The sequence below is a fragment of the Cervus canadensis genome, chromosome 1, assembly GCF_019320065.1.
Source record: "Cervus canadensis isolate Bull #8, Minnesota chromosome 1, ASM1932006v1, whole genome shotgun sequence".
NCBI lineage: Eukaryota > Metazoa > Chordata > Mammalia > Artiodactyla > Cervidae > Cervus > Cervus canadensis.
The window spans coordinates 61951171-61967654 of NC_057386.1; the positions used below are offsets into that span (position 1 = coordinate 61951171).

The 16484-nt window shown below is 37.8% G+C and overlaps 1 protein-coding gene across 4 annotated transcripts in view; it reads right to left on the bottom strand.

Moving 5' to 3' along the window:
* RBM46 (RNA binding motif protein 46) overlaps window positions 1–16484 on the bottom strand; it is a 51638-nt gene that overhangs the window by 12136 nt on the left and 23018 nt on the right. Inside the window, exon 6 of one of the 4 annotated variants that reach the window (XM_043487041.1) lies at window positions 829–888. The exons of the other annotated variants lie outside the window; for them this stretch is intronic. Within the exon in view, the coding sequence (XP_043342976.1) occupies window positions 833–888 (56 nt within the window). The 3' untranslated portion in view covers window positions 829–832. The remainder of the gene's footprint in view (window positions 1–828; window positions 889–16484) is intronic. 4 annotated transcript variants of the gene reach the window in all.

Here is a 16484-nt window from a genome sequence, read left to right on the forward strand (position 1 = left end):
AATTCTGCAAAATGCAGTCTAGTAGGGGAACAGACGGCATACCACTCCAGTATTCTTGCCGCAAGAACCCCATGAACAGTAGCTGAAGTATGAGTTATAGTTAATGTTTATTGAGCATTTACTAAGTACAAAAGTAACTACACAAGATCAGCAGTATTTAATCCTTACAGTAGCCTTACAAGGTAAGTACTACTAATTTTCTCTTTAACATGGAGGAAATTGAGGTACAGAAAGGTAAAAAACTTACTCAAGAACATATGGATTACTTCCCAGTGAACTACAACATTTTTTTTGCCTCTATATGTAAAAATGAATTTAGATACTAACAATCTTTACTCAAACTCTAAACTACCTTTAATTTCCAACTAAACTTATCCTCCTCAGTACCACACTGAAAAAAACTAAGTGAATCCTAATAAATATAACTTTTATTCTAAACTGTATCAATAATAATTTTGGTTTAATAAATCTGAAAAAATCAGACTTCCATTGTCAAGTTAGTTTGAGAAATCTGGGGTAATCTACTTATGATATGCTTGTTTCAACTACATCTACGTTAAAATACTGTTTGTCATCTTAGTGCTTTACAATGTACACACTAGCCTGTTTAAAGTGTTGAGAAGTCCTAAAATATGGAAACCAGGTCAACTTTTTAAAACTTTCTGTAATGTGTCTATAATCAACAAAGCTATAATCATCAAAAATTGTCACAAGGTTTCACTGGACAGTTTTAAATAATTCTTCTTAAAACTGTAAGAAGAATAATTTATAACTAGCTTTCTGAAAACTAAATATATCACTTAATATTCCTAAGAGGCTTTTTCTTACCTGCTTATTTTCTCCAAATTCTTCTACATAGGTCCAGGCTGAAGAGACTGTGTTCCCTGTCTGTAAGCAGTGAAGACAGAAAAGAATTGAGTCTTTAGATTGATGTTATCCCTATCTTGGAAGTGATAGAATCCTTGATAACTTCAGTTAAAATTATCTGATCAGTAAATATGAAAATAAATTTAGAGGAAAAGAAACAAGTGATAGTTATTTCTGAAGTTCTGCAAAGATGAACAAAGAGCAGTATTTTGCTTTTGGAATGAAAATTGTGATTTAATACATTAACAGAATTAACATATCTTTCTATACAAATTAAGACCTTATCAGCTGGTTTTTCCAAGAAGTACTACTCTACCAATAAAATAAGAAAAATATTTTAAAAACAAATGAGACTGCCCGATTTTTGATAAGTGGATAGCCAAAGAACCGAAGTGAATTTGAAAAATATCAATATCCTTTCCCTCTGTGTTAAAAAGAAATAAGTAGCCAAAATAATACTAACCTTAAAAAATATTTGACTTATTAACAGCTAAACTTGATCTACTTGAAGCCTAACTTAGCTATATACAGTATAACTTTGAATGTCCATCCCTTTTGGTGCATCTCCATATTTAAGTATGAACAAGTAAAAACTGTTTGATCCACATAAAACTATAGACTTTTAAATATTGATCTTACACATAACTCAGCAGAAAAATTCACCATATTTTCTGATTTTTATGTAATAAATTAGGTATTTAGTCAACCCTTCCCAGTGAGAACTAAATACCCAGACATTTATTAAAAGAAAAGCTAACTATCTGAAAGCACTGAGAATGGTCAAGACTGAAGAACTGTGGGACTGTGATTTTAGACAAGAAGAAACTCAAAGTGGTATACACATCTTCCAGAGGTGTCTTTTGCCTACAAAGACTGGCAGGTTCTAAAGAGGGATCTGAAAGACAAAGGAAGATGGCAAGATACAGACAAGTTTCTGAGGATATGAGGGCAGAAACTGGAATTGAGGAGCACGTCTAAAACCCTGAATAAAACTGAACTAGAAGTAGACCAATTTTAACTTAATTTAGATGACTAAATTAAAATTTCCTCAATAGCTGACAAGATTAAGACAATCTGGGGTTGCCAGTCCTATGGTCACCTTTTTAAAACAAGCATATTACCTTTCAGATCACCACCATGTTTTTCATATATAACACCTGGCATTCAATTTAAAAGAACCAATCATATAAAAAGATAAAATAATGTGACCTAAAATCACAAGAAACAGAAGTCAACAGTAACAGAGCTATAGGAAATGTAGACAAACTTTTCAGAAATAGACATCAGAATAATTATGACTGCTATCCTCAAGGAAATAAAAAACAAGACTGAAAATTTTGGAAGAAAAATATAAATCACAACAAAACATCAAATGAAATTTCAGAACTTAGAAATTCAAATAATTACTTTATCATGTTAGACATAGATGAAAAAGGAATTCATGAGCCAAAAGACAAGCCTGAAGAAAATATATAGGAAATTAGTATACAAAAGAATGAAAAAGTATAGAAAGAATACAGTAGATAAATGGGATACAGTAAAATGGTCCAACAATTCATAACTGAAGTACCATATAGAAAAATAGAGAAAATGGGACAAAAGTAGTATAAGAAAACAGAATAACTTAAAACTTTCTAAAACAAGTGAAAAACATTGATCCAGATTAGAAGTGGTGAAAATTCCAATTAAGACAAAAACTGAGAAAATTACACCTAAATCTACCATAGTACTACTTCTGAAAATCACAGGAGAAACAGAAAATATTAAAAGCAGCCAGAGGAGTTTATAATAAAGGAGTAATGGAGGCAGTCGCAAGATGGCCAAAGAATAGGACGGGAAGACCACTGTCTTTCCTACAAATTCATCAAAAGATCATTTGAATGCTGAGCAACTTCCACAAAACAACTTCTGAACGCTGGTGGAGGACACCAGGCACTCAGAAAGGCAGCCCATTCTCTTTGAAAGGAGGTAGGACAAAATATAAAAGATAAAAAGAGACAAAAGAGTTAGGGACGGAGACCCGACCTGGAGAGGGAGTCGTGAAGGAGAAGTTTCCAAGCAGTAGAAAACCCTCTCACAGGCGGGTCTGTGGGGAGTTTTGGAATCTCAGAGGGCAACATAACCCAGACGGCGTAAAAAAAAAAACCCGCACAGAATAGGTGCCTAACCGCAACTGCCAACGGAGAAGCAGCCCAGACGCTCGTATCTACCACTAGCAAGTGGGGGGGCTGGACAGGGAGGCCGGGGCAGCATCATCGGTCCTTAGGGTAAGGACCAGACCTGAATGCCCTGAGGACAATCTGAGGAAGCTAATGTGAGACAGCAACCCAAACTGTGGGATCTCTAGAGAGGAATAGTAAAAAAGAGAGAGAACTTTCCCATGGAAGGCTCTAACACGCAGCCTGGCCCGCTCACACAACAAAGGACTGAGAATACCAAAGGAGAGAGCCAGCTGCATACAGCCCTCCCCACCCCTGCCGCTCCCCCGCCAGGGCAGAGAGACAGGCATGCGAGAGCCACAGCCAGAAGGTTGGGGGCTGCTCCAATCTCGGCCCCAGAGACGGCACCCTCCACCAGCCCGCGAGCAGGCCCCCAGCTGCTCACCACGTCTACCTGGGATCCTGCACGGCTGACACCTGCCAGGAGGTCGCAGCCTGAGATCACTCCCCAGAGGAGATGCACAGCTGAGATGGCGCTCCTGTGGCACAGCAGGGAACCCGAGCGGCTGGACCAGGGAGGTGACAGGATGCACAGCCCACCTGTGACAGCGCGCTAGCCAAGCACCTGGTCGCCTGACCTGCTCAGACCTGAAGGGCACAAAACGGATACCCAATCAAGTCTGTGCCCTTGTGGACTTCCCGAGAACCTGAGTGGCTTGGCCCTGGGAAGTGCACGAGAGGCAGGGCCTGCTTTGGATAGTGCCCTGCAGGGCACACTGGAGCCTGAGCAGTGTAGACCCAGAAAGCACACGCCTCTGTGAGCGGGGGCAAATCCAGTGTGGTCCATACCCTGCGGGCACCCCCCACACATGCCAGCAATATTTGTCTGCAGTGTTTCTCCCTCCCCACAACAGAACTGAGCAAGTCAGCCTCAATAAGTGACCAATTTGCCCCCTTGTGTCAGGGCAGAAATGAGAAGAGACTTGCAAACAGAGAAAGGCAAAATGAACAAATAAGAGAGAACTGCTCTGGAAGTGACAGGTGCAATATATTAAAATCCTGTAGTTAACACTGACTAAGCATTAGAGGGTACCTATAGACCTTGAGAACAAGTACAAGCTGGAACAAGGAACTATCTAAAACTGAACTGACCCTACACTGCCCACAACAGCTCCAGAGAAATTCCTAGATATATTTTTACTATTATCACTTTTTAATTTTTTTAAAAAAATTAGTTCTTTATTACTCCTTTAATTTTCATATAACCTTGCAAAAAAGACCCCATTTTTAAAGCAAATTTCATATATACATATTTTTTTCATTTTTGTGATTGATTTTGTTTCGTATTTTTAATATTGTATTTTTGAGCGTCTAACCTCTACTCTAGATTTTTGATCTTTGCTTTTGAGTATTTGTTACCAATTTTGTACCTTTAAGAATCTAATCTTCAGTATCCATTTCCACGCAGGGGTGTGACTACTGGCTTGATTGCTCTCTCCCCTTTTGAGTTTCCCTTTTCTCCCCCAGGTCACCTCTATCTCCTCCCTCCCCCTTCTCTTCTCTTCTCTACATAACTCTGTGAATCTCTGGGTGTTCTGGAGTATCGAGAACACTTAGGGAACTGATTTCTGGCTAGATGGGTCTCTTCCCTTTTGACTCCCCCTCTTCTCCTCCTGGTCACCTCTATCTCCCTCCTCCCTCTTCTCTTCTCTATGTAACTCTGTGAATCTCTGGGTGTTTCAGACTGTGGAAAGCACATATGGAATTGATTACTGGCTAGCTAGCTCTCTCCCCTTTTGATTCTCCCTCTTCTCCTCCTGGTCACCTCTATCTCCCTCTTCCCTCTTCTCTTCTCCATGTAACTGTGTGTACCTCTCTGGGTGTCCCTCACTGTGGAGAAACTTTTCATCATTAACCTAGATGTTTTATCATCTGTGCTGTATGGATGGAGAAGTCTTGAGGCTACTGTAAGAATAAGACTGAAAGCCAGAGGCAGGAGGCTTAACTCCAAAACTTGAGAACATCAGAGAACTCCTGATTCCAGGGAACACTAGTAGACAGCTCATCCAAAAGCCTCCATACCTACACTGAAACCAAACTCCATCTAAGAGCCAGCAAGTACCAGAGCAAGACATACCAAGCTAATTCTCCAGCAAAGCAGGAACACAGCCATGAGCACTAAAAGACAGGCTGCCCAAACCCATACCAAACCCACTGACACCCCAAAACTCACTACTGGACACTTCACTGCACTCCAGAGAGAAGAGATCCAGCTCCACCCACCAGAACACAGATCCAAGCTCCCCTAACCAGGAAACCTTGACAAGCCACTCGTCCAAACCCACCCACAAGGAGGAACCTCCACAATACAGAGGAACCAAAAACTTACAACCTACAGAAAGGGAACCCTAAGCACAGCAATCTAAACAAAATGAAAAGGCAGAGAAATATTCAGCAGGTGAGGAACACAATAAATGCCCACCAAACCAAACAAAAGAGGAGGAGATAGGGAGTCTACCAGAAAAAGAATTCAGAATAATGATAGTAAAGATGATTCAAAATCTTGAAAACAAAATGAAATTACAGATAAATAGATGAGAGACAAGGCTTGAGAAGACACAAGAAATGTTTAACAAGGATCTAGAAGAAATAAAGAAGAGTCAATCAATAATGAATAATGCAATAATTGAGATCAAAAGCACTCTGGAGGGAACCAACAGTAGAATAACTGAGGCAGAAGACAGGACAAGTGAGGTGAAAGACAGGATGGTGGAAATAAATGAAGCAGAGAGGAAAAAAGAATAAAAAGAAATGAGGACAACCTCAGAGATCTCTGGGACAATGTTAAACCCATCAACATTTGAATCGTAGGTGTCCCAGAAGAAGAAGACAAAAATAAAGGGCATGAGAAAATACTCGAGGAGATAATAGCTGAAAACTTCCCTAAAATGGGGAAGGAAATAATCACCCAAATCCAAGAAACCCAGAGAGTCCCAAATAGTATGAACCCAAGGCGAAACACCCTAAGACGCATATTAATCAAACTAACAAAGATCAAACACAAAGAGCAAATATTAAAAGCAGCAAGGGAAAAGCAACATATAACACACAAGGGGATTCCCATAAGGATAACAGCTGATCTTTCAACAGAAACTCTTCAGGCCAGAAGGGAATGGCAGGACATACTTAAAGTAATGAAAGAGAAAAACCTACAACCCAGATTAATGTACCCAGCAAGGATCTCATTCAGATATGAAGGAGAATTCAAAAGCTTTACAGACAAGCAAAAGCTGAGAGAATTCAGCACCACCAAACCAGCTCTTCAACAAATGCTAAAGGATCTTCTCTAGACAGGAAACAGGAAACACAGAAAGGGTGTATAAACGCGAACCCAAAACAACCAAAGCAAATGGCTACGGGACCATACGTATCAATAACTACCTTAATGTAAATGTGTTGAAGGCCCCAACCAAAAGACAAAGACTGGCTGAATGGATACAAAAACAAGACACCTATATATGCTGTCTACAAGAGACCCACCTCAAAACAAGGGACACATACAGACTGAAAATGAAGGGCCGGAAAAAAATAACTCACGCAATAGAGACCAAAAGAAAGCAGGAGTAGCAATACTCGTATCAGATAAAATAGACTTTAAAATAAAGGCAGTGAAGAGAGACAAAGAAGGCCACTACATAATGATCAAAGGATCAATCCAGGAAGAAGATATAACAATTATAAATATATATGCACCCAACATAGGAGCACCGCAATATGTAAGACAAATGCTAACAAATACGAAAGGGGAAATTAACAGTAACACAATAATAGTGGGAGACTTTAATACCCCACTCACAACTATGGATAGATCAATCCAAGAGAAAATTAGCAAGGAAACACAAACTTTAAATAGTATAATGGACCAGTCAGACTTAATTGATATCTATAGGACATTTCACCCTAAAAAAATGAATTTCATCTTTTTCTCAAGTGCACACAGAACATTCTCTAGGACCGATCACATCCTGGGCCATAAATCTAGCCTTAGTAAACTCAAAAATACTGAAAACATTTCAAGCATCTTTTCTGACCACAATATGGTAAGATTAGATGTCAACTACAGGGAAAAAAAACTATTGAAAATACAAACACATGGAGGCTAAGTAACATGCTTCTGAGTAACCAACTAATCATGGAAGAAATCAAAAAGGAATTCAACATATACATAGAAACAAATGAAAACACGACAACCCAAAACCTATCGGATTCAGTGAAAGCAGTGCTGAGAAGGTTCATATCATTACAAGCTTACCTCAAGAAACAAGCGAAAAGTCAATTAAATAACTTAACTTTACACCTAAAGCAACTAGAAAAAGATGAATGAAGAACCCCAGGGTTAGTAGAAGGAAAGAAATCACAAAAATTAGGGCAGAAATAAATGAAAAAGAAACAAAGGAGGCTACAGCAAAAATGCTGGTTCTTTGTGAAGATAAAATAGACAAACCATTAGCCAGACTTATCAAGAAAAAAAGGGAGACTCAAATTAACAAAACTACAGATGAAAATGGAGAAATCACAAGACAACACAGACATACAAAGGACCATAAGAGACTACTATCAGTAACTATATGCCAATAAAATGGATGACTTGGAAGAAACAGACAAATTCTTAGAAAAGTATAAACCAAAATTTGAACCAGGAAGAAGCTAAAAATCTTAACAGACCCATCACAAGCATGGAAATAGAAACTGTAATCAAAAATCTTCCAACAAACAAAAGCCCAGGACCAGATGGCTTCACTGGTGAATTCTACCAAAAATTTAGAGAAGAGCTAACACCTATCCTACTCAAACTCTTCCAGAAAATTGCAGAGGAAGGTAAACTCCCAAAGTCATTCTCTAAGGCTACCATCACACTAATGCCAAAACCAGAGAAAGACACCACAAAAAAAGAAAACTACAGGCCAATATCACTGATGAACAGATGCAAAAATCCTCACCATAATGCTAGCAAAAAGTCCAACAACATATTAAAAAGATCACACATCATGACCAAGTGGGCTTTATCCCAGGGATTCAAGGATTATTCAATATTCATAAGTCAATCAATGTAATGCTGTTAAGTCGCCTCAGTCGTGTCCGACTATGTGCGACCCCAGAGATGGCAGCCCACCAAGCTCCCCCGTCCCTGGGATTCTCCAGGCAAGAACACTGGAGTGGGTTGCCATTTCCTTCTCCAAGTCAATGTAATACACATTAAAAAATTGAAGGATAAAAACCATATGATTATTTCAATAGATGCAGAGAAAGCCTTTGACAAAATTCAACACCCATTTATGATAAAAAAAAAAACTCTCCAGAAAGCAGGCATAGAAAGAACATACCTCAACATAATAAAAGCCATATATGTTTATTACACAGCAAACATTATCCACAATGGTGAAAAATTGAAAGCATTTCCCCTAAAGTCAGGAATAAGACAAGTAGTCACCACTACTATTCAACACAATTTTGGAAGTTTTAGCCACAGCAATCAGAGAAGAAAAAGAAATAAAAGGAATCCAGATTGGAAAAGAAGAAGTCACACTCTCACTGTTTGCAGATGACATGATCCTCTACATAGAAAACCCTAGAGACACCACCAAAAAATTACTAGAGCTAATCAATAAATATGGGAAAGTTGAAGGATATAAAATTAATACACAGAAATCCATTGCATTCCTATACACTAACAATGAGAAAACTGAAAGAGAAATTAAGGAAACCATCCCATTCACCATTGTAATGAAAAGAAGAAAATAGTTAGGAATACATCTACCTAAATAAACAAAAAATGTATATATATAAAACTATAAAATATGGATGGAAGACATCAAAGATGACATAAATAAAGAAATATACCATGTTCATGGATCAGAAGAGTCAATATAGTAAAAATGAGTATACTACCCAAAGTAATCTATAGATTCAATTCAATCTCTATGAAGCTGCAAATAGCACTTTTCAGAGAACTAGAACAAATAATTTCATAATTTGAATGGAAATATAAAAAACCTTAAATAGCCAAAGCAATCTTTAGAGAGAAGAATGTAACTGGAGGAATCAACCTTCCTGATTTCTGACTATACTACAAAGCTACAGTCATCAAGGCAGTATGATACTGGCACAAAGACAGATATATAGATCAATGGAACAAAATAGCCCAGAGATAAATCCACACACCTATGGACACCTTATCTTTGACAAAGGAGGCAAAAATATACAATGGAGAAAAGACAATCTCTTTAACAAGTAAGTGGTGCTGGGAAAACTGGTTAACTACGTGTAAAAGAATGAAACTGGAACACTTTCTAACACCATACATAAAAATAAACTCAAATGGATTAAAAATCTAAATGTAAGACCAGAAACTATAAAACTCCTAGTGGAAAACACAGGCATAACACACTCTGACATAAATCACAGCAAGATCCTCTATGACCCACCTCCTAGAGTAATGGAAATAAAAGCAAAAATAAACAAATGGGACCTAAGTGAACTTAAAAGCTTTTGCACAACTAAGGAAACTATAAGCAAGGTGAAAAGGCAGCCTTCAGAGCAGGAGAAAGTAATAACAAGTGAAGCAACTGACAAAGAATTAATCTCAAAAATATACAAACAGCTCATGCAGCTCAATACCAGAAAAATAAATGACCTAATCAAAAAATGGGCCAAAGAACTAAATAGACATTTCTCCAAAGACGACATACAGATGGCTAGCAAATACATGAAAAGATGCTCAACATATGAGGTACTATCTCACAACAGAATGGCTGCTATCAAAAAGTCTACACACAATAAATGCTGGAGAGGGTGTGGAGAAAAGGGAACCCTCTTACACTGTTGGTGGGAACACAAACTAGTACAGCCGCTATGGAGAACATGGGGAGATTCCTTAAAAAACTGAAAACAGAACCGCCATATGACCCAGCAATCCCACTTCTGGGCATACACACTCAGGAAACCAGATCTGAAAGAGACATGTGTACCCCAATGTTCATCGCAGCACTGTTTACAATAGCCAGGACATGGAAGCAAACTAGATGTCCACTGGCAGACAAACGGATAAGAAAACTGTGGTACATATACACCATGGAATATTACTCAGCTATTAAAAAGAACACATTCGAATCAGTTCTCATGAGGTAGATGAAACTAGAGCCTATTCATTATACAGAGTGAAGTCAGTCAGAAAGAAAAACACCAATACAGTGTATTATTGCATATATATAGAATTTAGAAAGATGGCAATGATGACCCTGTATGTGAGACAGCAAAAGAGACACAGATGTAAAGAACAGACTTCTGGACTCTGTGGGAGAAGGCGAGGGTGGGATGATGTGAGAGAATAGCACTGAAACATGTATGTTACCACATGTGAAATGGAGGACCAGTCCAAGTTCAATGCATGAGACAGGGTTCTCAAAGCCGGTGCTCTGGGACAACCCAGGGGGATGGGAGGGGATGGGGAGGGAGGTGGGAGGAGGGGTTGGGGACAGGGGGACATATGTATAACCATTGCTGATTCATGGCAATGTATGGCAAAAACCACCACAATACTGTAAAGTAATGAGCCTCCAATTAAATAAATTAATAAAAAAAGGAGTAATAAGCAAATTTCATCTGACTTCTCAACAGAAACAACAGAAGCCTGAAGACTGAATGGAATTAATAACCTCAAGGAATTAATGGAAAGTAACAGTTGGTACAGTAAAAATACCCTTTCAAAAGGCAGATGCATTAAAGACATAGTCAGGCAAACAAACGGACATAACCTGTCACTGGCATATTCATACCAAAGAAAACACAAATGAATATTCTTTGAGCAGAATAAAGAAGGGGTCATTAATCATAGTTGATGCTTGGCAACATCAGAAAATAAAGAGGAAAGGAAATGATATATAAACAGTGCAAATCTATGTTAACTAAAAACTACTATAATTAGGTATTTGGGTGTTAAAACAGTCCTAAGACATACAGAGGTATCAAGACATTACAAAAAATTGGAAGAGAACATTTAATAAGTTAAGAGTGTATTAAGGTCCTTGCATTGTCTGAAATGGAATAAAAGCACTAATTAATATTACATTTCAGTAACTTAAGAATACATGTTGGAGGCTCCCCTGGTAGTTCAATGGTTAAGACTCTGAACTTCTACCACAGGGACTGAGAGTTCAATCCCAGGTCAGGGAATGAAGATCCTGTACGCCAGGCAGTGCAACCCCCCAAAAAGCATACATACTGGAGGCTGCAAGGTTAAAACTAGTGTAATAAAGACTCTAGGACTAACATAGCTAAAAGAGGAAGACAGAAAAAAACAACTGAACAATCCATTAAAGGAAAGCAAGAAAGGAGAAAGGGGGTGAGTACACAAGGACTCAGAACAAGGAATCGAAGGCACAGGGCAAGACAAGAAACTTAATTCTTAACATTCGTGCAAGTATATTAAATGCAAGCTGATCCAACAGTTAAAACACAGACTTTCAACAAAACCAAGTATCAGCAACACAAACAACACGAACTCTACATTGGGGTCATCTTAAAACTAAAATGCAGGGAAAGTAAAAGCTCAAAAATGGAATAAAACACATGTGTGAAACCCTAATCAAAAGAAAGCCTGGTAACCTATGTTAATATCAAAAGTATTCTTTAAGGCAGGAAAGAATGACAGGAGTCAAGATTGTCAAGAGAAATATCAATAACCTCAGATATACAGATGATACCACTCTCACGTCACAAAATGAAGAACTAAAGAGCCTCCTGATGAGGGTGAAAGAGGAGAGTGAAAAAGCTGGCTTAAAAGTCAACTTCAAAAAACTAAGATCATGGCATCCAGTCCCATCATTCCATGGCAAATAGATGGGGAAAAAGTAGAAACCGCAGCAGAATTTATTTTCTTAACTTCAAAATCACTGCAGAAGGTGACTGCAGCCACAAAATTAAAAGACACTTGCCCCTTGTAAGAAAAGCTACGACAAACCTAAATAGTGTATTAAAAAGCAGAGACATCACTTTTCATCCGTATAGTTAAAGCTATGGTTTTTCCAGTAGTCATGTACAGATGTGAGAGTTAGACCATCAAGAAGGCTGAAATTGATGCTTCTTTATTGTGGTGCCAGGGAAGACTCCTGAGAGTCCTTTGGACTACAAGGAGATTAAACCAGTCCATCCTAAAGAAAATCAACCCTGACTACTCATTAGAAGGATTGATGCTGAAGGTGAAGCTCCAATACCTGATGAGAAGAGCCAACTCATTGGAAAATACCCTGATGATGGGAAAGATAAGGGCAGGAGGAGAAGGGGGCAAAAGAGGATGAGACGATTGGATGGCATCACCAACTCAATGGACCTGAGTTTGAGCAAACTTCAGGAGATAGTGAAGGACAGGGAAGTCTGGTGTGCTGCAGTCTACGGGGTTGCAGAGTCATACACAATTTAGCCACTGAACAAAACAACAACAATGCATAATAGAGATAGAATGACAGTATAATAATAAAATGTATGCTTCACCAGAAAAACATAGCAATTCTAGATTACTATGCACCTAATAATATACAACCTAAAATTATATAAAGCAAAAACTGACAGAACCAAAAGGAGGAAAAGCCAAATTTGTAGTCACAATGGGTAATTTTCACAACCCTCTCACAGTAATAGAATAAGCACCCAAAACACATGAAAGATAAAGGATTTTACATATGATTAGTAAACCTAGTCTAATTTATGAGTTGAATCATGTGCCCAAAAATGGTATGCTGAAGTTCTAATCCCTAGCACCTCGTAATGTGACCTCAACTGGAAACAGGTTAATTACAAATGTGATTAGTTAAGATGAGGTCACCCTGGAGTAGTATGTGCTCAGTTGGTCAACAGTGTCCAACTCTTGGTGACCCCATGGACTATAGTCTGCCAGGTTCCTCTGTCCATGGAATTCTCCAGGCAAGAATACTGGAGTGCATTGCCATTTTCCCCCTCCAGGGGGCCTTCCCAAGCCAGGGACCAAACCTGCATCCCCTGTGTCTCCTGCACTGCAGGCAGACCCTTTGCCTGCTGAGCCATTGGGGAAGCCCACAGCAGGGACTCTTAATCTAGCATGCTGGACACCCTGACAGAAACAGAGAGGCACAGAGAAGATGCCTCATGAAGACACAGAAAGATGCAGGGAGAAGACACCCTCACTCAGCAGAGGCAGAGGCTGCAGTCATGCCTAGAAGCCAACGAACCAAAGGGCTGCTGGCAAATACTTGACGCTAACAGGTGCAAGGAGACTCTCCCCTACCAACTTTAGAGGGAACCAAACACCTTGATTTTTTATTTCTAGACTCCAAAACTATGGAAAAATAAATTTCTGTTGCTCAAGTCAAACAGAATGCTATACTTTGCCACAGCAACCCTAGCAAACTAAATACACTGCAATTAACAACTGGAAATACATTCTTTTTAATCAGGCATGAATTATTTAATCTAATTAATCATTAAAAAACAAAAGACAAAGTACAGAAATGATCCATAATATACATTTTGATCACAGCAAAATAAAAAACAAAAATATAACTATGGAAATCTTCATATGTTTAAAATTTATACTCATGTGAAATACTTCAAAATGAAGTATTTTCAAATAAATAAAGATAAAAATCAACAACATCAAGACATATGTGACAAAGCTACAACCACACTTAAAAGGGCAATTTGTAGCCTTGAAATGTACAGTGTAATAAAAGAAAGGCTGAAAACTCTAAGATGACTTCTTAAATGATATTCCACATATCCAAAAATATACATATAACGCAAACCAAACTCTTCCATAGAACATTAAAAGAGAAAAAATTTAGTAAATGTTTTTATGAGGAAAAGTATAGGCCAATCCCATTAATGAACACAGATATAAGAATCCTAAAGAAAATATAAAAATGAAATTTAATAATACATTAAAAAGAATAATATATATCATGAACCAACTGGGTTTATTTCAGAAATGCAAGACTAGTGTCACATTCAAATATCAATCAATGCAGTTAACATTAAAAGAATAATAGATAAAATTATATAATTATCCATAAAGATGCAGAAAAACTTCATCACCCATTTGTGATAAAACCTCTGAGCAAACTATGAATAGAAGGGCCATGATAAAGAGCTTCTATAAGAACCACAGTAAACACCATAGCTTAACCGAGAAATACTGAAAGGATTTAAGAATGCCTTCTATGATTATTTGTATTCAAGGCTGGATAAGTGGTTCTAGCCAGTGCAATAAAGCAAGAGAAAAAAAGAAAAGTGAAAGGACAGAAAAGGAGGAAAAAAATCCCACTTTTTGGTGGTGATATGACTGTGTAAGTAGGAAATTTTTAAATAATATAGAGTCAAACCATTATACTCAAATAAATAGTATTACACAATACATAATATGTAAATTGCATTTATACAAACAGAAACAATTAGAAATAGAAATAAAAGGCAGCATTTACAATGGCAGTGAAAAACTACTAAGACTCAGGAATAAATCTAATAAAAACATTTATAAACTATTGAGTGTTTACAAAAATTAAAGAAAGTCTAAATAAATGTATAGATCTATAAGTTTCATGGATCAGAAAGCCCAATAGTATAAAAATGTCATTTCATCACAAATGGAGCTACAGATTCCAACCAAATCCCTAGTAGGATATTTTTTGGTGAAAATTTACAATTGATTCTAAAATTTATATGGAACTATAAAGGCTAAGATGAGTCAAGGTAATTGTGAAGAAACGAAAAAAGTATGGGAAGATAATTCTCTACTAAATATCAAGATTTTCATAATTAAGATGCTGTAATAAAATCGATCAATGGAAGAAAATACAGAATCTAGAGTAAGACTTATACCAATATATATGTAAATGTATACATACATATACATACAATACATACTTCACAACCTCACTAAATTTGAAAGATAAAAGTTTCTAAAAGATAATACGGGAGAATATTTTATCACCTTGAGGTAAGCAAAGATTTCTTAAGCAGGGCACAAACAGTACTAACTTTTAAAGACTGATAAAGTAAACCACACTAAAATTAAGAACTTCTGTCCTTTTCAAAGTATATCATGTAGAGAGTAGAAAGGTAAGCCACTAGTGGAAGAAGGTATTTGTAAAGTATATATCCAACAACGGGCTTGTACCTTTAAAAAAAAAAAAAAAAACCCAATATAAGAAAGAGACAAAAGATTTAAAAGGAGACATTTCATCAAAGGGATCATCTTAATGCCCTATAATCTTATTAAAAGATGCTCACTATCCATTACTCAACAGTGATACAAAAGTTATAATCCCAGTGAGACAGCAATATATATCTAGCCAGAATATTCAATATCAAGAGACTAATAATAATATTCAAAGTGGTGGCAGGGATATGGAACAACTGAAACCCATGTACTGCTAGTAAAGTATAAATTGATATAATCACTTTGGAAAACTGTTTGGCCTTATCTGCTCAACTTTTAAAGGCTCCCCAGGTGGCACTAGTGGTAGGGAACCTGCCTGCCAAGGCAGGAGACCTAAGAGACTCAGGTTCAATCCCTGGGTGCAGAAGATCCCCTGGAGGAGGGCATGGCAACCTACTCCAGCATTCTCGCCTGGAGAATTCCATGGATAGAGAAGCCTGGCAGGCTACAGTCTATAGTGTCACACAGAATAGGATATGACCGAAGTGACTGAGCACATATGCACTCAAGTTTTAAAAATAGTACCTACCACTTTTATGCCTGTGTATTCAACAGAAACACATTCAAATGTACACCAGAAAAACCCACCATGTACAAGAATATTCATAGCATCGTTATTCAAACAGCTCAAATATGAAGCACTCAAATTTCTAACAGAAATAGCAAACTGTATGATTTTGATGGAATCCTTACACAGATGACAGTACATATAACAATGCAGGCCAATTTCATAAACATAATGTCAAAATAAGCCAGACAAAAATATACAAAATTCTGTACAAATTTCTAAAACAGAAGTAGTCGGAAGATGAGTTTCCTTTGGGAACAGAGATATCTGAGTAGGAGTACAGTACCATTCTAGGGTATTGATATTTGGTCTTCCCCTAGTGATTACAGCTTCCTTGGTGGCACTAGTGGTAAAAAACCTGCTGGCCAGCAGGAGACTTAAGAGACACAAGTTGAGCCCCTGGAGGAGAAAATGGCAACACACTTCAGTACTCTTGCCTGGAAAATCCCATGGACAGAGAAGCCTGGGAGGCTACAGCCCATGGCGCTGCAGAGTCGGACACGGCTGAAACCGCTGAGCACACAGCAGTGGTTACACTGAGGTGCTCCCTCTGTGGTAATTCTCAAAGCTTTCAGTCAAGAACTGGGCATACTTTTCAGTTTGCATGCAAAGTGGTAAGTTAAAAAAAGAATTCGAGGAAGTT